The following is a 26,403-nucleotide window of genomic DNA, read 5'->3' as shown; positions in this document are numbered from 1 at the left end:
GAGAGATCTTCCTTGTCCTCTAGGCTTGCAAAATATTTCACTTTGGCTGAAAGTTTCTTGCATGTCACTTACTTCAAAAACTTTAGCCAAATCCTTAGCCAGTTCTTGTTTAATTACAGTTAAATTTTTGTTCCTAGGAGGCTGGCCTGAGTTTTACCTCTGCTGATGTCTCACTTTCCAAAAGCAATTCTGAATCCATCTCATAATCTCTTTTTTATACCAGCTGTACTCTATTTGGGTCCAGTAGATAGATTTGCTCATCTCCCTTTTCAAGTGTAACTTTATTAATAAAACACTTATTCTACTGCAAGATCACATACTGTTCTGGCATAATCTGATTCTGATCCTGGCTGATGCTGCCTACAGTCTATCTCCAGGAGCAAAAGGGAACAAGCATGAAGGGCATGCTTAAATTCTGAGATGAAAATGCTCATCGGTCTTCCACTGTAAGGCGGATCCTGAAAAAATGGAAGATGAAGAACCCATTGAAAATACATTAAAAAATTACACTAAAAAAAATCCCAAGCAGGGAAGGGAGGGAAAAGGTCAGGAGAATGTAGGACAGGAATATGCTTTTTGTTAACATGTACGTAGATCAGATCTGGCTATAGCCCTGTCGTGGTTCAGCCTTAGCTGGCAACTGAACACCACGCAGCCGCTCACCCACTCCCCCCCACCCCTGTGGGATGGGGAAGAGAATTGGAAGAGCAAAAGAACTTGTGGGTTGAGATAAGCACAGTTTAATAATTACAATAAAATAATAATTATTATTATTATAATGACAAAAATGTTAATATAATAAAATGGAAAAAGAAGGAAAAAGAAAGAAAAAAAACCCCACAGAAACACAAACAATACAACCGCTCACCCCACCCACCGACTGACACTACCCGTCCCCGAGCCGTGATTGCTGCCTTCCCCCCCCCAGCCAGCCCCTCCCAGTTAACATACTGGGCATGACATTACATGATATGGAATATCCCTTTGGTCAGTTTGAATCCGCTCTCTCAGCTGTGCCCCCTCCCCTCCCGGCTTCTTGTGCACCTGGCAGAGCATGGGAAGCTAGAAATGTCCTTGACTAGTACAAGCACTACGCAGCAACAGCCCAAACATCTGTGTGTTATCTCAACATTTGTTTCATGCTAAGTTCAAAGCACAGCACTGTGCCAGCTGCAGTGAAGAAAACTAACACTATCCCAGCTAAAACCATGACAGTATCCACCCCTTATTCCATATCATTTACATCATACTCAGGTCCCATACTATCCAATACAATTTCAATAATCCCTACCCGCCTTCTCATCCTTTAACAGAATATCAGATTTATCATTCCCCTAGTCTATGGACCACCCCTGTAAAAATTCTGTGAAATGTCCATTGAGTTCATTTAGTCCATGACTTCGGGTTTCATCTGTTGTAAGAGTCTTTCAGAGAGGTGCTGTGTGTGGTCTTTGGATTATTGCACGCTGAAGTCAGTCCTCGTTCCATCACCGCTGCACTGTTAGTTCTTGCTCTCTCACTGCTGCACTTTGCTTGGTTCAATTGAAAGTTCATTTTTTATTATTATTAATTGGGAGATTCCCACCATGATACCATTGATATGGCATATAGCAACTATAATAGTGATGACATACAACATTATATAGCAATTAACAGCATATTATTCAGTTCATCGGCAGTTTTCACCCAAAATCAAATCCCCTTGAGGTACACACTGGACTCCTCCATCCTCCCACATCACCTACCAAGTGCACCCAGGTCCTCGAGCAAACACAATCCCATGAGTGGGTTTGCCTTTGCCTGAGGCAGGAATAACCCAGACTGTTTTGTGCAACATATTTTTTACGTGCGCTACAGGGACTCCATCCCCTTCCACAGTACGTAAGGATTCTGATAGGGCAGGGCCAGCTCGCTGGGCAGATCCCCTAGTGTTGACTAACCAGGTGGCCATTGCTAAATGTATATCCCAGTCCCGGTGTTTAAATGTTCCACCTCCCATTGCTCTCAGTGTAGTCTTTAATAGTCCATTGTATCTTTCGATTTTCCCAGCGGCTGGGGCATGACGGGGATGTGATACACCCACTCAATACCGTGCTCTTTGGCCCAGGTGTCTATGAGGTTGTTTTGGAAATGAGTCCCATTGTCTGACTCAGTTCTCTCTGGGGTGCCATGTCACCCCAGGAATTGTTTGTCGAAACCCAGGATAGTGTTGTGGGCAGTGGCATGGGGCACAGTATATGTTTCCAGCCAGCCGGTGGTTGCTTCCACCATTGTAAGCACACGGTGCTTGCCTTGGCGGGTTTGTGGGAGTGTGATATAGTCAATTTGCCAGGCCTCCCCATATTTATACTTCAGCCATCGTCCCCCATACCACATAGGCTTTACCCGCTTCGCTTGCTTGATTGCAGCGCACGTTTCACATTCGTGGATAACCTGCGCAATAGCGTCCATGGTCAAGTCCACCCCTCAATCACGAGCCCACCTGTATGTTGCATCTCTCCCTTGATGGCCTGAGGTGTCATGGGCCCATCGAGGTAAAAATAGTTCACCCTTATGTTGCCAGTCCAGAGCCACTTCAATCTTGGCAGCCTGATCTACCTGCTGGTTGTTTCGATGTTCTTCAGTGGCCCGGCTTTTGGGGACGTGAGCATCCACATGACATACTTTCACAACCAGGTTCTCTGCCCAGGCAGCAATATCTTGCCACAATGTGGCAGCCCAGATTGGTTTACCTCTACACTGCCAGTTGCTTTGCTTCCACTGCTGTAGCCAGCCCCACAGGGCATTTGCCACCATCCAGGAGTCAGTATAGAGATACAGCACTGGCCACTTTTCCTGTTCAGCAACGTCTAAGGCCAGCTGGATGTCCTTCACCTCTGCAAACTGGCTTGACTCACCTTCTCCTTCAGCAGTTTCTGCTACTTGTCGTTTAGGACTCCATATAGCAACCTTCCATCTCCGGTGCTTTCCCACAAGGCGACAGGACCCATCAGTGAACAGGGCGTATTGCTTCTCATTTTCTGGCAGTTTGTTATACAGTGGGGCTTCTTCAGCACGTGTCACCTCCTCCTCTGGTGATATTCCCTTAGATACTGGATGCCTTTCTCCATGGTCATCCATTTTCCTAGGCGAAATACAATATCTTCTTTGAAGGGGTACCTTTCTCTCACTCCGGACAGGAGTCGCCTCCAGAGGCTGAGGGCTTGTGTTCCTTTTCCAATTACTTTATCAATGCCCCCTTTCCTAGAGAGGGATCCCAGTTGTTTGGCTTCCTTCCCCTCTAATTCCAGACTACTGGTCCGATTATCCCAGCATCGGAGCAGCCAGGTGATAACATACTCACCTGAATGACGCCCGAAATCTTTCCATATATCCTGCAACTCACTCAAGGATAGGGATCGGGTAGTTTCCATTTCTTGTACACATTCTTCCTCTTCCTCCTCCTCTTCTTGTGATGGCTCTGGTTCCTCATAATCTCTTTCTAAACAAATTGACTTTCTCTGCCAAGATTTCTTCTTGAGTATAGGGGCGACTGATACTGGCACTGGTTGGTCCTCCGGTTTAGCTGCAACACTTGTCACTGGGGTTGGAGTAGCTGCAGTGTCTGTCGTGGGGGTTTGGGTGGCCACAGTGCTTGTTGCTTTCCTTGTCTTTGTCTTTTCAGGTCCAGAGACCTTCTCTTCCCCTTGGGGGTACTGAGTAGTGTTAAATAGGGCTCGATAGGCATGAGCCAGGCCCCAGCACATTGCAGTGATTTGTATCTCTCTGGAATTGCCAGGGTGACAACATACTTTCTCCAAATGTTCTACTGATTTTTCAGGATTCTGCACTTGTTCAGGGGTGAAGTCCCACGTCACCAGGTGTGCCCACCGTCTTAGGCATTTGCCCATACTATCCCACATACCCTGCCACGCATAGCTATCGAGTCTTGGGGCAGATCTTTGGATTATATTCTTAACTTGCTTATTAACCTTAGACAGAACTGACACCGCCTGCCCAAGCAATACCAACAGATGTATCTTAACTACCCAAGGATGTTCAAGATGCTGAAAAGTTGTTGTAATGAAGGAGGAGACATTATATAAGATAGAGATAGTAGCTAAGGTGCCATTCTGTATTTCCTCTATAAAAAAACTCTCAGAGGAGGAGGCATAATTGCTAATTGTCTTCATGAGGTGGTAGCTGAAGTACAGCAATGGCTTCCATGCAAGACCTAAATAGCCGCTAATGGTCAAGGCCAGTGTTTTAATAACAAATCTCCTAGGCAAAACATCTCTAATCACTGCAGAGCACAGCAAACTACAAAAAACCAACAGCAATTTTTAACATATACTTTACAATCAGCATGGTAAAGACTGGACAAACTAATACTGAGAGCCGATGAATCAATGCTGTGACCAGCAACTGTTATTATCTCAAACCCTTCGTGCCCCATGTTGAGCACCAAAATGGACTGTCGTGGTTCAGCCTTAGCTGGCAACTAAACACCACGCAGCCGCTCACCCACTCCCCCCCACCCCTGTGGGATGGGGAAGAGAATTGGAAGAGCAAAAGAACTTGTGGGTTGAGATAAGCACAGTTTAATAATTACAATAAAATAATAATGATAATTATTATTATAATAATGACAACAATGTTAGTATAATAAAATGGAAAAGGAGGGAAAAAAAAAAGGAAAAAGAAACCACAGAAACACAAACGATACAGCCGCTCACCACCCACCGACTGATGCTGCCCGTCCCCGAGCCGTGATTGCTGCCTTCCCCCCTCCAGCCAGCCCCTCCCAGTTAACATACTGGGCATGACATTACATGATATGGAATATCCCTTTGGTCAGTTTGAATCCGCTCTCTCAGCTGTGCCCCCTCCCCTCCCGGCTTCTTGTGCACCTGGCAGAGCATGGGAAGCTAGAAATGTCCTTGACTAGTACAAGCACTACCCAGCAACAGCCCAAACATCTGTGTGTTATCTCAACATTGTTTTCATGCTAAGTTCAAAGCACAGCACTGCAGTGAAGAAAATTAACTCTATCCCAGCTAAAACCATGACAAGCCCACATTGTGATTGCAAGTCCTGAGAGTTACACTAAAATTAATGCACATATTCAAGATGTTTGCATTATTCCAGCAGGACTTTTTCAATGCTGTGATCCTAAAATTTAACTTAAAATAAAAATAGCACTCACAGGTACAAATACGTATTTTTAAAGTCTAATCAAGTTTACATTTTAAATTGAAAGCTACAAATTCTCTGCACCATTTTTTCCGTAACTCTTCTGCCTTCATTGTTCTCTACAACTTCATCATAGTTTCCTGGAGTGTAAAGACAATAATTATTTGACGTTACGTTTCAACTTTCACTGTTGATTAGTTGGTAAGACCACAAAGTTGATCTGCGTGTTTGGGAGCCTCTCTGCTAAAGGGAAGATGGCTCAAACACAGAAAACAGGTCGAGATGGCCAAAGGCTACACTGAGATGACACAACTACACATACTTCAGTCATGCCTTATGGAGTTTTTCAAGCAATATTAATATACTGTTGCAATATACTGTTAAGCTTTAATGCAGTAGTGAGTGTATGGTATTCACAATTTGGGGGAAAAATGCACTTTTTGGGGAAAGATGGGCCCAGATCAGGCCCATTCCCTACAGTTAAAGGGAATAACCTACTGGTGAGGGATCAGGAAGAGAGGAAAATAGGTGGTAAGGAAAGTATAAGGTTGATTATATTCTTAGGTACATACATAGATTAGAGGATTAACTGGTTGAGTAAGGCAGCAGGTACTCTGATCACCAAGCATATTCATCAAGTGCCCTTCTCTAGCCGTTACTATTAAGCAGTTTAAACATGTAATGAGAGAGGAAATTCTTAATACATATTTGAAAAGGACAGAGCAGTAGCTATGCAAATTAATGTCAGGACAGTCTACAGATAGTGAATGGCATGTGAAAGGAACAAAGATGATGTTGCAGCAGCAACCTATTTTTGCTGTTTTGGATTTTGAAAAATAATACAGAACACAGCAGTATAGCAAGTTTTTACTCCTGCAATCCTGGGCTTTTATCTGTCCCTTTAAATGATCCTGCAAATATTATTACCCACAAATATGAGGACCATGTAAACACTGTGAAGATTTGATTTTCATATGTCACTGGGGAGAAACACGGTGCTTGATATTCTTTTGTGATATAGTTTTTACCACACATCTTGGATAAGGGGAAAAAGTATCACATAATATGTGAGATGCACATTCATGAAAGATGACCAAATGCACGAGGCCTTCGGAATTAAGAAGGAATTAAGAACGTTATTAATATTTGAGAGATCCTGTCAACCAAGGGTACGTTTATAATGGAGACAGATTTCTTAATACTATTTTGTGACTTCCGCAAGCAAATCTTCCTATGATTACACCATTGACAGATTTCCCTTTCTCTCCCTAGTAAACTCTAAATACTGTATAAATTATATTTGCAAAGACATTACAGCTGTTCACTGCACGTCTGTGAAAATAAAGGATTAATCACTGGGCAAATAGTACAGTAATAAATGGCAGTAAATAGCTGCAGTATGTTTGTTATGTGAAGTCCGTTTCAGACCATCTGTTTTTTATCTTTTCAAGAGGAAATCTTCACCAGAAAATACCCACAGAAACTGATGAATTGATTCTGCTTTAGAAAACACTTCCAGCAACAATTTTATTGGTGCTGCACAATATACAGTCAATCTGTTCACTCAAGAGCTTACTTATCAAATATTTCAGTTTTTATTTGTTTGCCTATCCTCATTCAACGTTGTATAATTTAGCAAAAGACTTTTGCCCATGGGATGGATTGCATAATCAGATAAATATATCATTCCTTTAATGCAGCTTCTTCTGAATTCTCTGTGGGAATACAGCCTTCTATTCAGTTCAACAATTGCCTAATTTTCTTAAATTCAAATTAACTCTCAGGTGAACACCTATATTTTCCAGACCAACAAGAAAATAACCCACCAACTTTTCCAAAATATGTTTTACAAGACTCTGAAATAAGGGACTGTGAACTTGTTGACATTAGAAAAGTTTTACATGCAACTGATTCACCGGTTGACAAGGTACCACCTGCCAGCAGCTTTGCCTATCTACATAGGTCTAGGCCCCTAAACCCTCTGTTATATCAACATCCCTTTTTCTATTAAAGCAGCAGATTTAAATTGTGATTTTTTCCCTGCATCTCATTCGTGCAGAGAAGGTTGAAGACCAGACAGGAGCCAGGTAGCCTCTGATGCGTGCTGGAAGGGAGGGAAAACTGCAGTGTGGTGCAGGTGTGGGAGTACTGGTGGGGAAGTGGAGCCGTGGTGGGATCAGCAAGCTGCCAGGACAACGCTCGCTGTAACCGTGTTTGTTTTACAGAGGATGCAACATTGCTAACAGAACCTTCCCCTACACCCACCTGCAACACCTGACCTGTAACCAATACCTCAGCTTGTCTGGGTAGGAACAATCCTGAAAGGATCGAGCTGGGGTGAACAAGATACTCCTGAATGCTAGCAACTGTGCAGCTGTTGAAAGTGCCCTTACATTCACCTTGAGGTAACTGATACCAACTTCCTTTAAATATCACCTTGCAGGAAGATTCTGAGGTAACTTGCTAACACAGTCCTATATCCACAGTGGATTTTATTTACGGGACTGTCACGGTGGGAGTCTAAATACTGTCCGAGCCACGAACAGTCCGGCTTGTGCAGCTGCGCGTTGCAGGAACGAGAGTACGGGTGAGGGCAAACTGTCCCTGCACCGGACGTGAGGGACAGCACCCATTCCTGAGGCCACTGTGAAAAACCGACTTACGCCGTTAGAGGGCAGAAAAGATACCTTTCCCGGTTTTGTACTTCTGGAGGTAATCTTTACTTGAGGACATCAGTGGGAACTGACGGCCGGGGCCACACAGCTTCCCAGCTTTCCCGGAGGTTCCTATTTGGAGCCCGACAGAGGGTGTTTCGAGAACGGGCGTGCGATGATGCCCTGCCCTGCCCTCCCAGCCCCTGCACAGCCCTCCCAGCCCCCACACAGCCCTCCGCGTTCCCCTCAGGGCCGACACCGCTTCCCGCCTCTCCCTCGCGCCACCCCAACGGGCGGGAGCGGGGGGGCGGGGAGCAGGCGCTCGGCCGCACATGCGCCCCGCACAGCGCTTGCGGCAGCCCTCTCGGCCGGGGCGGGGCCTCGGGTGGCGCGCGGCGGAAGCGGCGGTTGTAAGGCGGTGCTGGCCGGGAGCGGAGGTAGCGCGGGGGTGCTGGGGGGGTCTCGCCGAGGGGCTGCTGCCTCCTCCCGCGGCGGAACGGAGCGGGGCACAACAAGGGGCGAGGAAGGGCCTGCGGATGAACGGGAGCGGCGTGAGGGTGGGGGCGGCCCGGAAGCCCCTGAGGGGAGACGGGTCGGCCCCGCCGGGCGGCGGGGGGGGAAGCGCCCGGCTCGGCCCGGGGTGGCGAGGCGGTCAGCCGGGTGGCCGCAGTCCCGCCGCGGCTGCCGGGCAAAGCCGGGCTTTCGTCTTGCCGGAGCGCCCCACCGTCTTCTTCCCATCAGGCTTGCCCCCTGCTTCGGGACGGGTTTATCTTCCTCCTGGCTTCGGCCGTGCTCTGCCTCCCCGCCGGCGCTTGTGCCTCTGGCGGCTTTACCGCCTTGCCCCGTTTGTCCTTCCGCGGCGGGCGGCGCCGCTGGGCTGCGGGGCGCCCGGTGCTGCGGGCGGGTCGGTCACTCTCCTGCTCTGCAGCTGCGGGCCGGGGGTGCCGGTGTCAGCGCGGCCCTTCGGTGCTGCGGGCGGCGTTACGGCAGGGCCCCTCTTCCAGGTGCTCGGGCGCGGGGTGCTCTGCCGCCCGCCGCGGCGAAGCGTTCCCCTTCGGGTGGGTGACCGCTTACGCAGGGCTGTCGTACCATGTCCTTGGGTGGTGAGGAAGCAGGGAAGCAGATGAGGGTTTTCTGGTTTCCTTGCTCATTTGCAGTGGCCTTCCTGTCATAATCTATGACTGCGGTGACTCTGCAAGATCGACGTCTTTCTTGTACTGTAGGGACCTAACTTTGAGAGGTAAAACACGTTTACAGTGATGCGATGGAGCTTAGAAGGAAGAAGAAAAAATGTTTGTTTAATTCACACTCAAGCAAAGGCAAGATCCCTAATAATGTTAGGTAAAGTAATCTTCTGGCACTAACAAGTTTGCGTTAAAAAAATAACGGGTAAAACATTTGTTCTAATTTTAGGAGGTTATAAAATATGGAACTTCCTGACAGCAAGAGCTGTGGAATAATGCTTCCTTATTACAATATAATAAAATTGCTTTTATATGAAACATCTGATGATACTTTAACTCCATTTTTAATCTTCCATTAAATTTATTTCTGTAAATCTTTACAACATACTATTACATCTACCTTATTTCTGTAGCTACTTTAATCATTCATTGTTAATAAACTTTCTTTTCAGTTTCCTAATCTAGCATGGTAGCATCCCATAAATTAGGTTAAGTGATCTTGTCCTCTAAAAGATACTGTCAAGTAGAATGCAGTGTAATTTATGTGTTTGTGTGCCACAAAGCAAAGCAGAGTGAATTTTCATTCTGTCCTATGACATGTTGTAATTTCTTTAGTGCAGTTTAGATCAGGTTAACAGCTAGGGTTTTTTTGTTGTTGTTGTTTTGCTCCCTCAGTGAGTGAATTGGGAGGGGCAGTTTTTTGCTGTGGAAAGTGAGCTTTGTAGGAATTGTGACTTTTTATTTTCAGAATGTGAACATGCTGAACATAATAGCTAAGCATACATGTGATTTGTTCTAGTTGTAATGCAGTGTTTATATTGGAGCAAGTGTCATGAATTGCTGTTTCACTCTCATGAGAATATCAAAGAAAGGAGGCAATATAAAGATGATAACATATTTTAAGTAGCATCTTGCTCTAGTGTCAGGAGAGGAGTGATTGTGGTTTTAGGTCAAATGTGGAAACTTGTTGCTACCTTTTTCCCGTTTTGACTGCTGGAGATACCCATGTGTATAAAGCCTAAAATATTCTGGCCTCTTTTTTTTTTTTTTTATTTCATGTGTTACAATATAAAATTGTTTAATAATTCACTTCAAGTACTTGAGAACTGCAGAAGATTAAGCAATTATGCTGGAATTCTTTTGGTCTAGTAAATAGGTCTTTTTCCTAAAGCTTTTACGGTTGGAAATAAAGCTACTTTCTGTCTTTTTTTTTTTTTTTCTGAAAGCTTTTGCAGTCTCTGCTTTTGGCTTTTAAATTCCTGAAGGAGGTAATGGTATTAGCTAACCACGTATTGTCATTTAGCTTGGGGATTGGACATCATTTAACTGCTAAAAGTAAAATATTTCCCCTGCATTCATGATCACTTGTACCTATTCCAAGAATAGTTAAGGGCACTAGTTCTTGCATCTTGCCCAAACTGTAAGTAAATAAATGCATGATGTCAGCTTAAAATGTTGGCCATGTAGTTAACATATCTGAAGACTAGTAAGTGTCAAAAATAGCCATTAAACTGTTTCCAGTAGCTGTCAAAAAGAAAAAACTGTGGAGCTCTGTCACTTGAATGTGATCTGTGCTGGTACAAATTTACTGCTAAAATATACTTTATGTGATATTATTTGACAAGCGCTCTCACTTGTGATTGAAAACTTGTGCCATTAGGTGGGCTGGGTCTCCTCAACTGAGCATTATTAATAGTCTCCTAAATTTTTTTATTCTTGTCAACTTTACAAAAAATTATTTATATTACTATTTGCCTGTGTAATTTGAAAGATAAATTTCAGATTGCTCAGAACTAAATGTGTACTCTGCCTATGTAAAACAGGGCCTAGACAAGAGGACTTAAAAACTTCCTCTGCTGAAATTGGTTTCTTCTCTAATAATGAAGAAATAAGAGGCTATCATGATATGTATAATCCAGTTAAGTTTCTGGGTACTTTCTACTTAATTTTAACAATAAAATATTTTGCAGTGCACACCACTGTGGTGCTATGATTAAATACTGACTGTTATAACCCTTGCTATGCTAAGATAAACTGACAAGTCCATCTCAAAATAATAAAAACTGTGGAAGAGAACAACTTACTTGACTTTAACATTGCCTCCAGTGCTATTTCTCTAAAATCTTCAACTGGATCAGCTTCCTGGGAGGGAGTGTGAATCTGAGGCCTGGTCAGTATTGTAGTTTTATCACTGAAAGGTACTCTCGGTGGACACCTTGCACACATCCGTAGTCAGTCTGAATTCTGCAGCTTTATGGAAATAAAACCAGGCAAGTTAAATTCTTCCTCTCTCCCCAGTGGTACAAGCCTTTTTTTTGTTACTGTTCTTTGGGAACAGTGTTTGTGTGAATGCTGCACTGTGTGTACATGTGTGACCGGTGGCAGCCTCCCTACCATTGCAGCCATGAATTTGTTAGCTGACTCCCCCCTCCCCTTCTAGTTCTCTTTAATGACACAACCCCCTTCCTTTTAGTTCTCTTTAAAATGTTCAGTGAAAATCCCTCTCTTCTCAGTAGCCTATATTCATGATCTTGCAGGTGTGGCTGTCTGTAATACTAGCTAAAATCAGCCAAACATCATCTCAGAAGGAAGTTTTGGAGTCAGAGGGGCTTTGGGAAGAGTGGTGCAAACACAGCTGTGAAATTTCACAAGGGAGTAGGGGTGCTAGTTAGGATGTTGCAAGGGAGTACTTGACAGCCTAGTGCTCAACTGCTATGAAAAAAATGGCAATCTTATCAGGAAATGAGATGCTAAGAAGGTACCTCATGCTCTGTCATAATGGTAGTTCTTAAGAGCAAGGGTCTTACTGCAACCTGAATAAAGCAGCAATACAGCATAAAGAAATAACACAGTGTCCCAAGCAGAATGAAGCTGAGATTTTTTTTTTTAAGAAGCTGATACAGAGATGTAGAAAGGTTTTGAGGCCTAGATGGACCCAGTGGGAGGAGGGGAACTTCAACAAGTATAATATACTGTCCCCATTGATATGTGCTTTCTTGAATTTTCTTTACAACCCTTGCCAAGTCATTTCCCCTCTCAAAATCTTGAATCTTGGCTGACTGCCCACAGGCAAGGAACAAAGAATTTCTGTTTTTAAATAGTTGGTTTATTTTAAAAGCATTCACTGACAGTAGTAGGCAAAATAAAGGGGGGAGGGGGCACTGAAAAAAAAGTCAGGATGCTTTAATATGTACCAAAAAGTACTTCAGCAGATTCCTTAGACATAACGCACAGTAAAAACATTTGTTGGCAGAAAGTATAAAATAAAAACAATGCAATTAGGATTACATGCATTCAAAATAGAAACAAGTCAACAGTATTTCTAAAATACTGAAATACAAAAGGTAATCTAGTGTTTGGGCACTCAGATGATTTTATACCAGAGACACTGTAAACTTGATGCGTGGGTTTCAAGTCTAAAGCAATATGTTTTTGCTTTCAACTTGAAGTCTAGCTAGCAAACAAAATAGTTGTGTGCTGTTTTTAGAAGCCTGTAGGAGGTAAAACTCTTCCTGGTTTAAGATATGTTTGAGGTAGTCTCAGCAGCGACAATATCTGCCTGCTTGGTGAGCTGTGACTTTTGTTGTCCTAGATATCCTTTGGCTGCATTGAGAGACAGGGACTGGCTGGAGCACACAAGGAGATTTTTCTTCTTTCTTTGTTGCAGCACTGTAGAAGAATAGGTATTCTTGGTATGTACTTACCCATTTTTGCTATTCCCTTAAAACTCTTGTCTTTCAATGATTTAACTTGGAATATCTGTTAAAGGTATTCTCCGAAAAACAGGTAGCAATAAGGCAAAGGGATGATTCCCCTCCCCCAGTCTTCCTTGGTAATTGCAAGTCTGGGGCATGCAGAGGCAGGGAATGAAGGAACATATGCTGTGGGAGAAGGTATAAAGATAGATATCCTGGAAAAGACACCAAGCACTAGGCAGACTCCTTTGGCGGTGAATTCCAAAAGTGGTACAGAACTGCTAACACCTGCAGTACAGCAGCCTCCATAACTTATAGTGTAGCCTTTTTGGTTTTTTTTCCAGAAATACGCCATCTTACCTATTCTTAAGATGGCAGCATGTTGTATAGTGTTCTTTTCACTTGAGCCTAGCAGGTATTAATGTATGTTTTCTATCAACTGATCTATGATGCAGTCTTGAAAGACCCTCAAGTCTCATCAGTACACAGGCATAGCATTTTGATGGGATCTGTTTTGTCAGGCATTGCTGAGGTTTTGTCCATGGGGTATCCTTCTCTTCCTTTTCTGCTGGTGATACTTTGCTGTTGACCAAATTTTACAGCAACAATAATAGGAATACTTAACATGTTGAGGGTTGATCTCATCAAAGACCAGCTCAAACATGGTTTAACCTGTCTGGGGACACACATTACCATTAATTGTTTGCTTCCAAGTAGAATATTGTTCTCTTTTATGGTGCTATGCAGCTGTCTGAACCTGATTAATCAACCTGGGAATCAAAGGGCAGTGTTGGTCTGCAAAAGTCACCAGTATGGATGTGCCAGTACAGGAATATGGTTTTATTGACATCTTTCCAAGAATTCATGTGCTCTTAAGAATATGAGGAATGTGATTCTTCCTTGGGCACCAGTTTTAAATATGAGTGATATGGGTAGGATGATTTGTTACAGGGCGTTTGTGTTATGTGTAGGAACAGAGAACTGAAGTTTCTGTGTATGGCCAGGAGCAATGGTCCTGTGTAACAGGATACCCCTAACTTCTTTGGGCACCTGTTTGTCAGCTTGCACCTCATGCAGATTCTTCTACTGCCAATCCAGTAGCCATCTAAGACCGCAAATTACCAGAATGCAATCATCATTTTCGGTGTTCCAGAAAGTCTCGGCATATAGCTCCTGGGCTTCTAGGTGCTTATTTCATTGTCCTTGTTTCAAATTAGTGAATATGTTCAATGCTTTTTGTGTGTGTGTCAGTCATTCTTCAGACTTCCCGTATTCGTTGTTGCACAGCGACTGTGTCGATAGGTTTCCAAATAACACAGAACTAGCCTGTCTGCCCTCAGAATGGTCAGCGCAATGCCTGTCAGCTGAGTGACCATGAGGCTCAAAGTTTTCTGTTGGAAAATCAGAAAAAGGTAAGGTTCTGGAGGTCACAGAGGTAAATAGGCTGGGGAGCACACTCTAAATAGATGCAAAAAAAGAAAACTAATAGGATAGAGCTGATATAACTGGAAACATTTACTGGTAGTCTGTAATGGCCTGTGATTTTTGTCTTCCTGAAATGTTTGTTGGCTATTGCAGTGAGGTATCATCATGCCTGTTTACAGCACAGCTTATTTTACTAATACAGTACCCTCACTGTACTGAGAGATGTTTGCTGCTGTGAATATAATAGAAATTTCTCATATAGACATAATTTTAGTATGTTAATTTAAAATCCTTAATTTCATAAACTTGTTTCACTCCCACTGAGGTTGTAATAAATTCTAATTTTGTACTGGACAATTATTTTATAGTCATTATTGAGGTCAGCTTTTCTTTCTACTGTCCTAATTTCTGTCTGTTGTCTGTTCTGTTACATTTTTTTTCCCCCTTCTTCTGTTTGTAGTTGGATGCAGTCTCCTATGACTATATCTGGCATTTTTTTTACTCTCTTGTGTTTATACAGTTAATAATTGGTGGCAAAGCCAGACTTGCTTTTGAGTTTACTATGTCATATTGTTGATCATAATCTGGCAGTGAGGAACAGATAAATATTATGGTATTAAGTAATAGATTGAGTAAAATTCCCATTTATCAAGGCTACTTTCTTAATTTAATAGTTTAATAGTTCATTAGACGCTTATATAGGTCTGTAGGGTATCACTGAGGAACTACTCCCTCAGTATTTGGCATTCTGTCTTTCAAAATATATAACAAAAAAGGTAACTTTATTGGACTGTATGTTAAGAATGCTATTTTCAGTGCATTTTTCTTGGCTTTATCCTTGAAGTCTTTCTGATCCTAGAACAGAATGGGATTCTCAGGCTTCAGTTTTCTCTATTCTTTACCTCTTGTTGACTGTGTTTTGTTATTTTTTTGCTCAAGCTGTTTACTAATAAGTACCAAAACCACCTGATGGGCTTGCTGCTTTCTTTTGCGCACTTTAATAATCATCTTCACCTGTCCTGTACGTTTTTCAAAACTAGAAGGTGCACACCATCTCTGCAGCACAGTTTTAAATTTGCCCTGCTGATGCTGATTACCACTTCGAGTGATTTAGGAAGGCTGGGATCTCTTGGACTAGAAAAATGATGAGGAGTATGTACCAGTCTTTGATGAGCTGACAGGCTAGCGGAACTGACAGTGCTGTAAGGTGTGTTGTAACCTTTTAAGGATTTGTGTATGCCTTGTTTTCATGATACCCTGAGATTGTTTCAGAGGGTGTATGAGGCATTCCTTTGCCTTAGATTGTTGCATTTATTTTGTGTTGTATATGAATATAATCTCTGGATTTTGCTGGGAATAAGTAAAGCAGAATCTGAGGAAGACTTTGCAATGAAATTCAAGTATGATCTTTTATAAGTGTGGGCTGGTTTCCATGGAGAAGGGTCAGTATTCACACTGAAGTCCAATGCTACTCTTTAGTTAAGTAGCATCAGAGATACTAGAACTTTGCTTTATTACAGAACGTGTAATGGATTTTCTGATGCTTTTTCTTTGGCCCCTGTTCCTTTTGATTCATGCACTCGATATAATTTATATATGAGTGGTGTTGGAACACAGAGGATAGAGACATGATTTTATTTTGGAGAGGATGAGTGCCCTAGTTCATTGCTTTCATTGCCAGATGTATGTGTGTTTGTTGTGGTACCACTGGACAATGTTAAATCCACACTGGCAGACTTTAGCAATACATTTCTTGGAAACCAGGAGTGGCAACAGTGAAGAAAATCAAACTCTTTATACGTCTGTGAAAGGCAAACCTAGTCTTAGATCCTCTGTTCAGGAATTGCTTGTAGTTCCAAGTTCAAATGTTGCCCCTGGCTTGGGCTGGTCATTTTCAGAACAATTTAGATGTGCATGTTGATTTTGAAGAACTTTGAAAAATTGCCACTTGAATCAGTCACTGCAGGCTGCCTAGTGAAAGGATTATCTGGAATATACTCTCTTCTTGGATTGCCATTTTGTCTGCACAGTCAGGTCAAGGTTTTTGTTTGTTTGATTTGGGTTGGTTTGGGGCTTTTGGGGTTGGGTTTGGCTTTTTTTTTGGGGGGGTGGGTGTGGTTTTTTTTTTTTTTGGTGGGGTTGGTTTGGGTTGTTGTGGCTTTTTTCCCTTTCCCTCCTCAGATTTTTATATTTTGGCCTGGCTGTACTCCCTCATCTTCATGGTTGTCTTCCTTTTGTCTCAGTCTCTATGCTTAGGGATGGTAGGGATTCCAATGAGGCATAGCTCTGATGTGCACTTTTTTCCTGTTGCTCTCAGCAGTGCTTTGATCTCCATTGCCATAAAAGCCCTTCACCTGCAGTTGGGAGAGTGGTAAGCCTGGGTTCCTACCCAGGCTAAGTCAGTGTGAAGAAGGAAGTCTCAGCTTCCTTTTACCCCCACTCAGGGAGTTGTGGGTAAGGAGGAGTTGAGAGAATGAAGGATAAGAAAGATGACCAGAGACAGTGTTCCTTCTTACATGTATGCTGTTATCTCACGGGGTATTACCTCTGAATCACTGAAAACAAAGGGCCATTGTGAGGACAAGTTTTGTTTGAACTATAATGTTCACGTAGAGAAGTGCTGAACCTTCAAGGCAACAAGAGGTAAAAGAATATTCTAATACATCCATTTTACTTATTGTGCTATTTTCTTCCTAATATGTACACCTGCTGCTTCGATATCCTTTATTCCTACTTGCAAATCACATGGATATTAAGTTGCCTTTTTTGTTGTTGTTGTTACTCCACACTGTGAACTTGACAGGGACTTGCAGGGAGTGTGTTACGTGTCACTGGAAGCGCGTGCTTCAGGAAGAAAGAGGAGACCAAATCTCCAGAGCTTTGAAGTTACACTGGAATTCATTATGGGGGGAACGGCCTTTAAAAATGCACAGGAAAAGTGACAAGTACAAATAGTTCCCTTCATTTTGGTACACCTTACTCCCAGTTCCTTTGCCCAGTGTCAGTATTTGGGTGTTATGCCATTTGCCCAGCAGGTTAAGTCCTTGGTTTCCGTTAGTAGTCAGCGTGTGTACTCTCAGTCAAACATACATGGCAAAGACCCAGTCTGCAATTCCTACTGCTCCTTGGCGGGAGTTTATTCAATCTGTTCCTCTTGGCTAGGACTCTTACCCTGGCTTGTGGTCTTATGTACAGTGTGATGGCAGAGTTATTTCCACTCCAGTGCTCTGTAGTGATATTGTCTAAATGCTTCAGGATGAGATATGGTTGGAGATCTGTGGAGAGATGAACTTAATTTAAATTCTGCAGGAGCTATCTGTTATTTTCAGACAATATTTTTTTAATAATTTAAAATGTAGACTTTTGGGAATGGGGGTTGAAACTTGTGGTCTCTCCCTGAGAGATACTGTTTGGTCTTTTGAGCCATCATGTGAATACCCTGTTCCTGGACCTCATATGTAAATGCTTTCTGTCACATTTGATACTATTCAGGGATTATGTAGATGCATAATGATGTAGGTGCAGTTTATGCTTTAAAGTCTGAGTGCGGAGCCATGGATTTGGCAGAGAGCTAGGGAAAAGAAGGTTTGGTTAGCTAATGTTTAGGGACGATCTGTTTCAGGAAATCTTTAACCACACAATTCCAAATATTCATGCCGACACTGTAGAATATATGTTTTTATTGTTTTCTCTCTTACATATTTAAGACAAACTTGTGTCTTAAAAACAGGTTTTTGGGGAATAAGCACATTCTTTGAACAAAGTACACCCCACTGAATTTACAGTGGGATTTCAAATTATTGCATGTTGGCTATCTCTCCATATGCATTGTCATATCCCACAGATAAGGTGAAATAAGCTATTCCTCCCTCATTCAATGACTTGCAATTGCCACTTACATCAGTCACCCAACATCAAAAGTAAGGTTTTATGTACTGGCTGTTACTGTAGGGCATTTTACACATATGAATTTGTTACTTTACAGGAACTTGGGTGTCCAAGACCTGATATTGCCCCTGCCTTGGGTTGATCGTTTCCAGAATAATTTAGATATGCATGTTGATTTTAGAGCACTTTGAAAATTTGCCTCTTTAATGAGTCACGTTGGCCTGCCTATTGAGAGGCTTCTCTGAAGAGCGAAGTGAAGGGTAAGCAGCAAGCACAACTCAGAACCCTGCTGGCAGTGACACTTGTGTTTGCAGCAGACTGTGGTGCGTCGGTGTAAGGACAGTTGAACTGGTCAGCAGAGGCAATGAAAAATACTGTGGAGGCAGAGTTAAGTTTAGATGACTGCTTAGCAGGATAAGAAATTCAGTCTCAAATTCTAATAAAAACAGAAACCTACGTCCCATGATATAAAGTCTTGTTGGGAACTCTCTTAAATGTGTAACTTCAGTCTGAAAAGTGCTCGTGTCAGGTACCGTGTGGGGAAGAATGGGAATAACAAGGAAAACAGCTATTATGTAAAATGAGCAGCTTTATCCAGATTATGTTAAATAATAGAAACTCCCTCTCAAAAAGTATTGAATAATTGGAGAAGTTTCAGAGGTGGCTGAAAAATGAGAAATACAAGGAGGCATATACATGTAAAGAGACTGAAAAGATCGGATGTGTTTGAGGGGGAAAAATGAAGAAGAGAATGATACATATGTAAATATATGTATGTGTATATATATATGATGAATCTGAAACATCTGCTGTCACTGTCTTATGACACAAGAGGAGGGAAGCGTTTCAGTGAGATTTTTACCACGACTTTTTAAAAAAGTATGTTGAAATCAGTTATTGGGCATTCAAGTGTATGCATTTATAATAAAATGGAAATGGATTCTATGTTTTTCCCTAAGAATTGCTTCAAGTTCAGTTTAAAAATGTATTTCTGTTTTAAAAGCATGTGGATTGAAGCCCTCAACTTCAACAACTCCACATGAAAATGAAGGTCTCTCTAGTCCTGCATGTTGTTTTATTTAATTTTTTTTCTCCCCAGTACAGAGCTCCCTGAAGATGTCTGGCTTACATTGCTTCAAACTGTCTGGACACTTGCTGTTTAACTGCTGAAGCTTTCCTACCATTTGTTTTTTTCCTGAAGCCTTAATCTATTGAGGGATCAGAATTGCCTGCTATGGTAAGACTTTTTTTTAAAGTGGTAGTAGAATGCTAAAGTGGGTACAACGTGTCAGTTCATTTTGGTTTTATTTCTTTCTTTATTAGCAAGACACAAAGACAAACATTCAAAAAAATCTTAATGCTATACAAAACCAGAAGAGGATGATGCCCAACTTCAAACCAACTAACCAACCAAAAATCTTTGTTCTGTATTTTATCTGCTCATACTTGCTGTGTGCTTCTAAGTGAGGAATAAGAATCAAGTGAATAATTTCACAAGACCTTTTTGTTGTGTGTAGGTAAATGTGTATAACTCATCAAAATGTTGTGTATAAGTGTTTCACAAGTCTCTTCTAGATATTGCATTTTGTTTTAAATGCATTTGGTTTGATGTCAGTTCAAATTACGGTATTTAAGATACTTAAGGTGATTTGTAGAAGCATAGAAGTTTTGATTTTTGGAGAATAAAAATTGGTAAAAATAAGAGGAAGAGAGGAGACAGAAAGATGACTGCACTTCTAAGCAGATATAAATCCACCACTATTTGCTAGGTTATGCAATGACATCGCATTTGGAAACTGATATTTGTCCTTGATCTCAAGAACTGTAGCAGTTTTGAATAACCATGTGATATTTTGCAAATTTCAGGAATCAAGACCAACCAAAACATGAGAAGATGTATTCAAGACGATACAGACAGAAAATTTTTCACTTCATAGAAATCTTATTTTTATTTAATATGTGATACAATTTTACAAAGCCAAGTTCAATTACTTATTCTGAAATTAAGACACACCTGTGGCCTTCATCAGAAATGTTTCTAACATTTTCAAGAAAAAATATGTCCCAGAAACTGAGTATGTTTTTACTAGTTTTCGGAATTATTTGGGGTTTGATGTTGCTACGCTACACTTTCCAGTATCCAAGACGACAAAGTAGTGCCGAGCTGCGTGGACAGATACTAGATCTAAGTAAAAGATATGTCAAAGCACTGGCAGAAGAAAATAAAAATTTAATGAATGGTGGCGGTGGAGCCTCTATGGCAGGATATGGTAAGAGGGAAAAAACCATACTAGTTCCTCAAATTACAGTTTTCAGGAAAAAGATGAGTTACACTTTTTTTAAGAGAAAAACATCTCTGTATTAACTGCTTTGATTTTAGTTTATTCAGTGAAGTTGAAGATTGAGATGTGGTATAAAATCAAGCTTGAGACATGAGATTTTTGTTTTCCAGGAATTTCTTAGATATCTCCAGGTATATGACTGCTGTTGCTTACAGGACTAATATGCTTGATTTGGGTACGAAGTTTTAGATTACGTCACTTCAACATTCCAGATTCTTCTTGTGCCTGATTGCTAACTTTCTGTTCTTATTTCTTTGACTTTCTTCTATTTAAGTAGTAAAAAAGCATCAGAAAACAACCTACTAGTTGAGTTTGTGGTCTTGAGACTGCAAGGCAATTATGAATTTAGCAGGATCTCCCCTTCCTTTAGAAGTAGCCATTAGAGATAAAGAAGGTCTGTTGTCTCTAGAGCTTTGATACTTGCATCGTGTCTCTCTGTCTGATTTACCCGTTAACTTGATGAAAAAGCTCACTGGCAGTGTATTAGTAAAGCCTGTGCCTGTCTTCTGAAATACAGAAAAGATAGGTTTGAGACTGTAGTTTTGAAATCTTCTTAGCAAAGCTGTAAAAATGTCTTAATAATTTTAACTCTTTGGTCCTTCATAGCTTCTCTTGAGGGAAGGCTGCAATAAACTGTAGTTAATCCCTTAGGGATTAGGTTTGAAGAAAGTACCTGTGTTCTGTCATGAGGGAAAAGTGTATCCGTGAAGATAAGGGTAGTACAAGGCTTAAAAAGAAATATGTAAAAAAAATATATATCTATGTGAAGATTTATATTAATGTACTTTGATCCCCTTCTTAAGGAGTCCTTGAAAGGATGGGCTCTACCCATTGTAGGATGCCCTTTACAGGCACTTGGTAAGAGTACAAACAGTAAAAATGTGTCTGAACTCTTCGCTGATGCTCAGGAGCAAGGAGGCAAGTCTGTGATGACAGGGTGAGCAGGAAGCAACCCAAGAGGAGGACAGTATCAAAACGTCTTAGCCTTTAATTCTTTCATTCATTAAGTTAACATTTTTACCACAGTAAGAGACAACTTTTTCTTTTCTCCCCCTTTTCCTTGACTCCCTTTTTTTTTTTTTTTTTTGCCTTCAAGGATTTCCTGCCTTTACTGTGTAATTACTTTTCTGTGTAATTTGTTTTAAAAAACCCTTGTGTACTGCAGCTTTCTACTGCTCTATCACTCTTACAGTGTATTTCCAGATGAGATTTGCCTTCTGAGGTTTTGTCTGAAGTTTAATAAAATTAAGTGAGCTCTTGATCTACAGCTGATCATCAGAGTTACAACTTGAGTAGACAATTCCTTCCCTCAGACTGTTGAGCATGGAATGATACTATAGAGTACATGACCCACAATGTGCCATTGACAGCAGACCCTGCTCTGGCTTGAATTGTAAAGCAATTTCTGCCTCCCCCCCCCCCCCCCCCCAAGGATGACATTATTAAACAACTAGTTAATTTTAGAGGGAGGGACTGACCTGAGGTGGTTGGTGTGTTGTGTTTTTTTTTTTAATTATTACTAGTGTTTTCATTTTATCAGAGTTACTCTTTCCTCCCCCATTTTTCTGGTTAGGTAAGAACTGATTGGAGGGTGGGGAGAGAGAGAGTGTCTGTGTGTGTCTGCATCTGTGTGTGTTGGAGGGACCTTAACACCTTGTAAAACCTCATAAGCGCGTTCATTTTTTCCAAATTTGAGAGAAGATAGTGATACGAACATTGACAACAGTGTAATTAGTTTTGTTGAAAGGTCTGTTACTGTTTTTGTGCTCCAGGACATGGGAATTTTTTTACTGTCCTTTCTCTTGTTTTCAATCAATACAGGCCTAAATATATGGAATTTTTTCCTGCTTTATAGCTTATGTAGGAAGTGTAAAGATACTTTCTCATAGCAATGTTTCTGTGGGATAGATCTGTTTAGAGGAAAGCTATTAAGTACCTTTTTTAATGTTGGAAAGTATTTAAATATATTTGTTGCTGTCCAGGGCTAAAAGGTGTCATAGCTGGGTATTCCAGTACTGTTGTCTGGATGAAATTTGAAATATTGCCTTCACATAGTCACTAGTCTAATGCTCCAACTAGTCTTTTTGTTCTCACACTTGAATAGTTAATTGGCTTCATTCACAGTTCATTGTTATGGTGGGATCTTCCTTGCCTAAAATAACAAAGAAATGGTATTAAAGAAAAATAATGCAGCTGTTTAATTTTATAGTTCTATACTAATCTGCATTCTTTCCCTAAAAATACAGTAGGAAGGATAGCCAGTCTTAAGATGTGAATACGTTGAAATAGTGGTTCTTTTCCACACATGGTAAATAATAAAACCTAATTTGTTTTTTCCATTGTCTTCAGCTGACCTTAAGAGAACAATTGCTGTTCTTCTGGATGACATCTTACAACGCCTTGTGAAATTGGAAAACAAAGTTGATTACATCGTTGTCAATGGCTCAGCAACAAATACTACTAATGGAACTAGCAATCAGGTGCCAGTAACTTCAAATAAACGTGTAAAACCAGCAAGCAACATTAGATAGCAAACAGGGCCACTTTGTGTTGCTACATCTGTGATAGGTAATATTTAAGATAAGCTTTTTATCTCTGGCTAGGGCAAAGCAGTAGCTGACTCTAAAAAGCATAAACTATTCTATTATACAATGTGCTGGATCTCTATACGCCTAACACATGTCCATAGGTTCTCAAAACATTATTTCATTGCCTTTGAGCAGTACTTCTGAAGTGATCTTTGTTGTCTTTAAAGGTATTTTGATATGATTTGATGTAGTATGCCATTGGGTAATAACAATAAATGGAAGGCGATGGGGAACTTATAGGTAGGTTTCTAAATATATTTATTTAAGCATAAATATAACATATCTTTTGGATAGGTGAGCAGTGTTGTAGCTTACTCATTTTTTGTGATCTGCGTTAAGCTGAGGTAACTGAGGAAAACGCATTGTTAAACAGATGTTAGAAAATGCGTATACTTATAATATTTTGCTACTTATTTACTAAAATGATCTTAAATTAAGGATAGCATTGGCAGTAATATTTTAAAATTGTGACCCAAAGAATGTCTTTATTTGCACTATCTGTCAGAATAGCTAGAGAGAATTTACTGTATATTTAAGAAAATTAATTATAATAGGAAAACATCCTAGGTAGTAACACTGTCCAGGTGTATCTTTATGCCAGAGTTAGGGCAGTTAGATTATCAAAAGTAAGCTGTAATCTGTGATATGTTAGATGATTATTTCTTACAAAGATATTTAAGTGTATGTATTTTGTAATTGCAGATAATTTAAGTGATGGAAATAAGTTTTGGATATGTGAATACTGTTTATTTTTATTCATTGCTGTTTCTTTTTAACTTTTTAGTACCTTGTAATTTGTGATGAGTATAGCACACCATCTCCCTGAATTGCTTTTTTGATCAGGAGGAAAAGCAATGAAGGGAAACAAGGCATCTCTGCATTTAACACAGATATATGTGCTAAGGGTGTCTTATCATGGAATATTTGAGAGCTAAGGTAATGTTTGCCTTATGCCTAAGTTAGCCTTACAGCAAAGTGAATTGCAGTGGGGATGCACTGTATTTCAAAATGTTACTGAAGTCATATTAAAGTGCCACTGAGCCTATTTTTTAAAATGTACTGAATGTTTGGGGAGGGAAGGGAGGGGTATGTTCAGGGACTTTTGCCGAAAGTGTGCTGTGAGTGGGTTTTTTGGGGGTGGGTGGGGCTGGTCTAAGGAATTAAGGAAAAAAACCCACCAGTGAAACCGGAGGTGCTGGATGATATACCGTCCAAAGTTAAGTGTTTTTTCTTTTCTTCTATTTCTCTGCTGATATTCTGGACTGTTATAAAGGAAAAATACACTTACAACCTTAGTATCCAGATGATTTTTTTTTTCTGTCATGTGTGTAAACCTGTACTCACTTCAATGCAGAAAGAGAAAAATAAATTTTTAATTGTACTTGTAAAGGCTCCTGTTCTTTTTTCTTTTTTTTCTTTTTTTACAGTCTTGTAATTCTTGGTACATATACTCTGGGTATTTCTGGTTTGGAAAATTGCATGTGTCTGAAGCTTAGTAGTAGCCTCTCTGGTATTCTTCCTGCTCAATCACTGAATCCTTTTGTTCTTGAAATTCTAATGCTCTGAAACTTCCCTCAAGTTAGAGGAGAGGGGAGAAAGAAATGAAAATAAAATTACTGGTTTAGATCTTTAATGGTGAAGATTTCAATCTTTAAGAGTGAAGACAGATGCATAACTTCTTTTGAATCTGCAAGTCTCTGTTGACAATGCAAAGATAAGTTTTTCTATCTGTCTATCTATGCATGCTTTTTATTCCCTGAGTACTTGATTGGTACCAACCAAAACCATGGTAGGTGGTGTCCCTTTGTGCTATAAACAGTAATATGAGAGGTTTTGTATGCGTATGCAAAGTGACTTTTTTCTTGTAAGGGTATGCGAAGTCTTAAAGCTATTGAGCATTGTTAAACAGCATAACAAAAGTTGCAAGGTGAATATTTGTCACTACGTGCACATGCAGCTTGTTTTATGCAGAGATTTTGGAGACTAATAACAAACTTAAATGCTGTTACGTACTCCTCTTAGTAGTTCATGCTGCTATTAGCAAATAGTTGCTTTTCTCTCAGGTTTCAGTAGTACAGAGGCTCACTGGAATTAGTCTGTACTTGACAAATATATAGGGAGAACTGTGAGCTACCTATATCTTATGGCACAAATGTTCTGTTCATGAATGTAGTTGAAACAACTGTTTATCAAGAAGCAAGTTAAAAATACTCTAATAGCATCCTACATCTAATTTTACATGAAACTAGCATTATTAGGGGTTAATACAGCAATACGTCAGTGTCTGTGATGTGTCTTGCCCCTCTTTTCATGGCCAGTCTTGTTCTGTGCTGTATCACCATGCTGTGCCTCTGACTTATGTTCTCCCTTCACCAACTGTCTAGCATAGTACTACCATGATTTCTGTGCTCCATCAGCGCAGAGGGTGGAAGCTGAGCTTCATCCTTTTTGCTGAGACGACAGCACTTTTCAGAGTGGCAAAACTGAACTTCAAGCGTGCAGACTAAGGAAAAGAGGGTGAGGAAGGGATAACAGGAGGGTCTCAGCTGCCTTTTCTACCAATCGCAGTAGCAAGGAAACATCTGCGTGTTCTACCCTTGCAGCCTCCTCTATAGGATATTTGGAGAGGTGTGGGAGCCCTCCAATGGCAGGAGGTTGTGTAAAGAACCCAAGGGCTTGCGAAAAAGAAGGAAGAGAAAGCCTGCAACTCACCTCAGGTCCAAAATGCTTGATAGTATCACAGCATTTGGCTGTGTTGCCAAACATTTTTAAAAATTATTTTTTTAAGGAACATTTAAATAGTACTTCTGCTGTGCTGCAGTTTTTATGATGCAGCTATGTATTTCCCGTTTCAGATGACAAGTGCCCCTAAAGTGACCTGCTTCAAGTTTTGTGAAATACTGAATCTCCTTAAGGTTGGTTGTTCTTAGGCTGAATGGGGTTTTGGTTTTCTTTCCGTTTCTTTTTCTTTAGAGGGCATGGGGACATATGTAAAAAAACCTCCTGATTTAGGGTGGTGGTGTTTGTTTTGTTTTTGTTTTTTAAATCTTTTGGTAAATTATCAGACTTGAATTTTCCCAGCTGTAATTTTCCTCGTGAGTGTTTACCAGCTGATTTCACTAGGTAATTGGTAGTACTTCTCTGCCTGCGAATGACTGTTCAATGTAGGTAGGAAAAAATGTCCAAGATCCACTCCCAAATAAAAGTTCTAGTGAAATAAAATGGAAAGAAAAGAGTATATTGATCACTGTCTCAACAGCTAGAAGCACCACAGGTCTCAATACGGTTCTGGAGTTCTATAACCAAATACCTGGCAGTCAAACATCTTTCTTAGGGAAGATTGTCTTGATTCTGTAGTTCTTTTTGTGGCTTTCTTCATCTGAATAAGTATTTTTTTAATCGCACCATAGTAACATTAAGATATCCAAGCATTGTCTCACGATTGTGTGTGAAGA

General features: G+C 40.8%; 1 protein-coding gene across 4 annotated transcripts; it reads left to right on the top strand.

The window, feature by feature from the left end:
- Nucleotides 1-8,198: 8,198 nt before the first annotated feature.
- On the top strand, nucleotides 8,199-24,329 carry CCDC126 (coiled-coil domain containing 126). Of its 4 annotated transcripts, none has more exons than XM_064444426.1 (4): nucleotides 8,199-8,263; nucleotides 19,118-19,255; nucleotides 19,885-20,288; nucleotides 22,710-24,329. In XM_064444426.1, the coding sequence occupies exons 3-4, from the start codon at nucleotides 20,051-20,053 to the stop codon at nucleotides 22,889-22,891; spliced, it is 420 nt and encodes a 139-aa protein (XP_064300496.1). In that variant the 5' UTR covers nucleotides 8,199-8,263; nucleotides 19,118-19,255; nucleotides 19,885-20,050; the 3' UTR covers nucleotides 22,892-24,329. The 4 variants fall into 4 exon arrangements, with proteins under 4 accessions (XP_064300496.1, XP_064300498.1, XP_064300495.1 ...); XM_064444428.1 differs by having other exon boundaries at nucleotides 8,242-8,263; nucleotides 19,123-19,255; XM_064444425.1 differs by lacking the exon at nucleotides 8,199-8,263 and adding an exon at nucleotides 11,961-12,702.
- Nucleotides 24,330-26,403: the final 2,074 nt, after the last annotated feature.

The sequence above is a fragment of the Phalacrocorax carbo genome, chromosome 2 (assembly GCF_963921805.1).
Source record: "Phalacrocorax carbo chromosome 2, bPhaCar2.1, whole genome shotgun sequence".
Classification (NCBI taxonomy): domain Eukaryota; kingdom Metazoa; phylum Chordata; class Aves; order Suliformes; family Phalacrocoracidae; genus Phalacrocorax; species Phalacrocorax carbo.
Note: the sequence above shows the minus strand (reverse complement) of the source record. Positions and strands in the feature narration are given on the sequence as shown.

Coding starts and splice junctions, on each gene's coding strand:
- CCDC126 (XM_064444426.1), top strand. CDS start 20,051: ATGTTTCTAACATTTTCAAGAAAAAATATGTCCCAGAAACTGAGTATG. Junction 20,289..22,709: donor AGCCTCTATGGCAGGATATG/GTAAGAGGGAAA, acceptor CATTGTCTTCAG/CTGACCTTAAGAGAACAATT.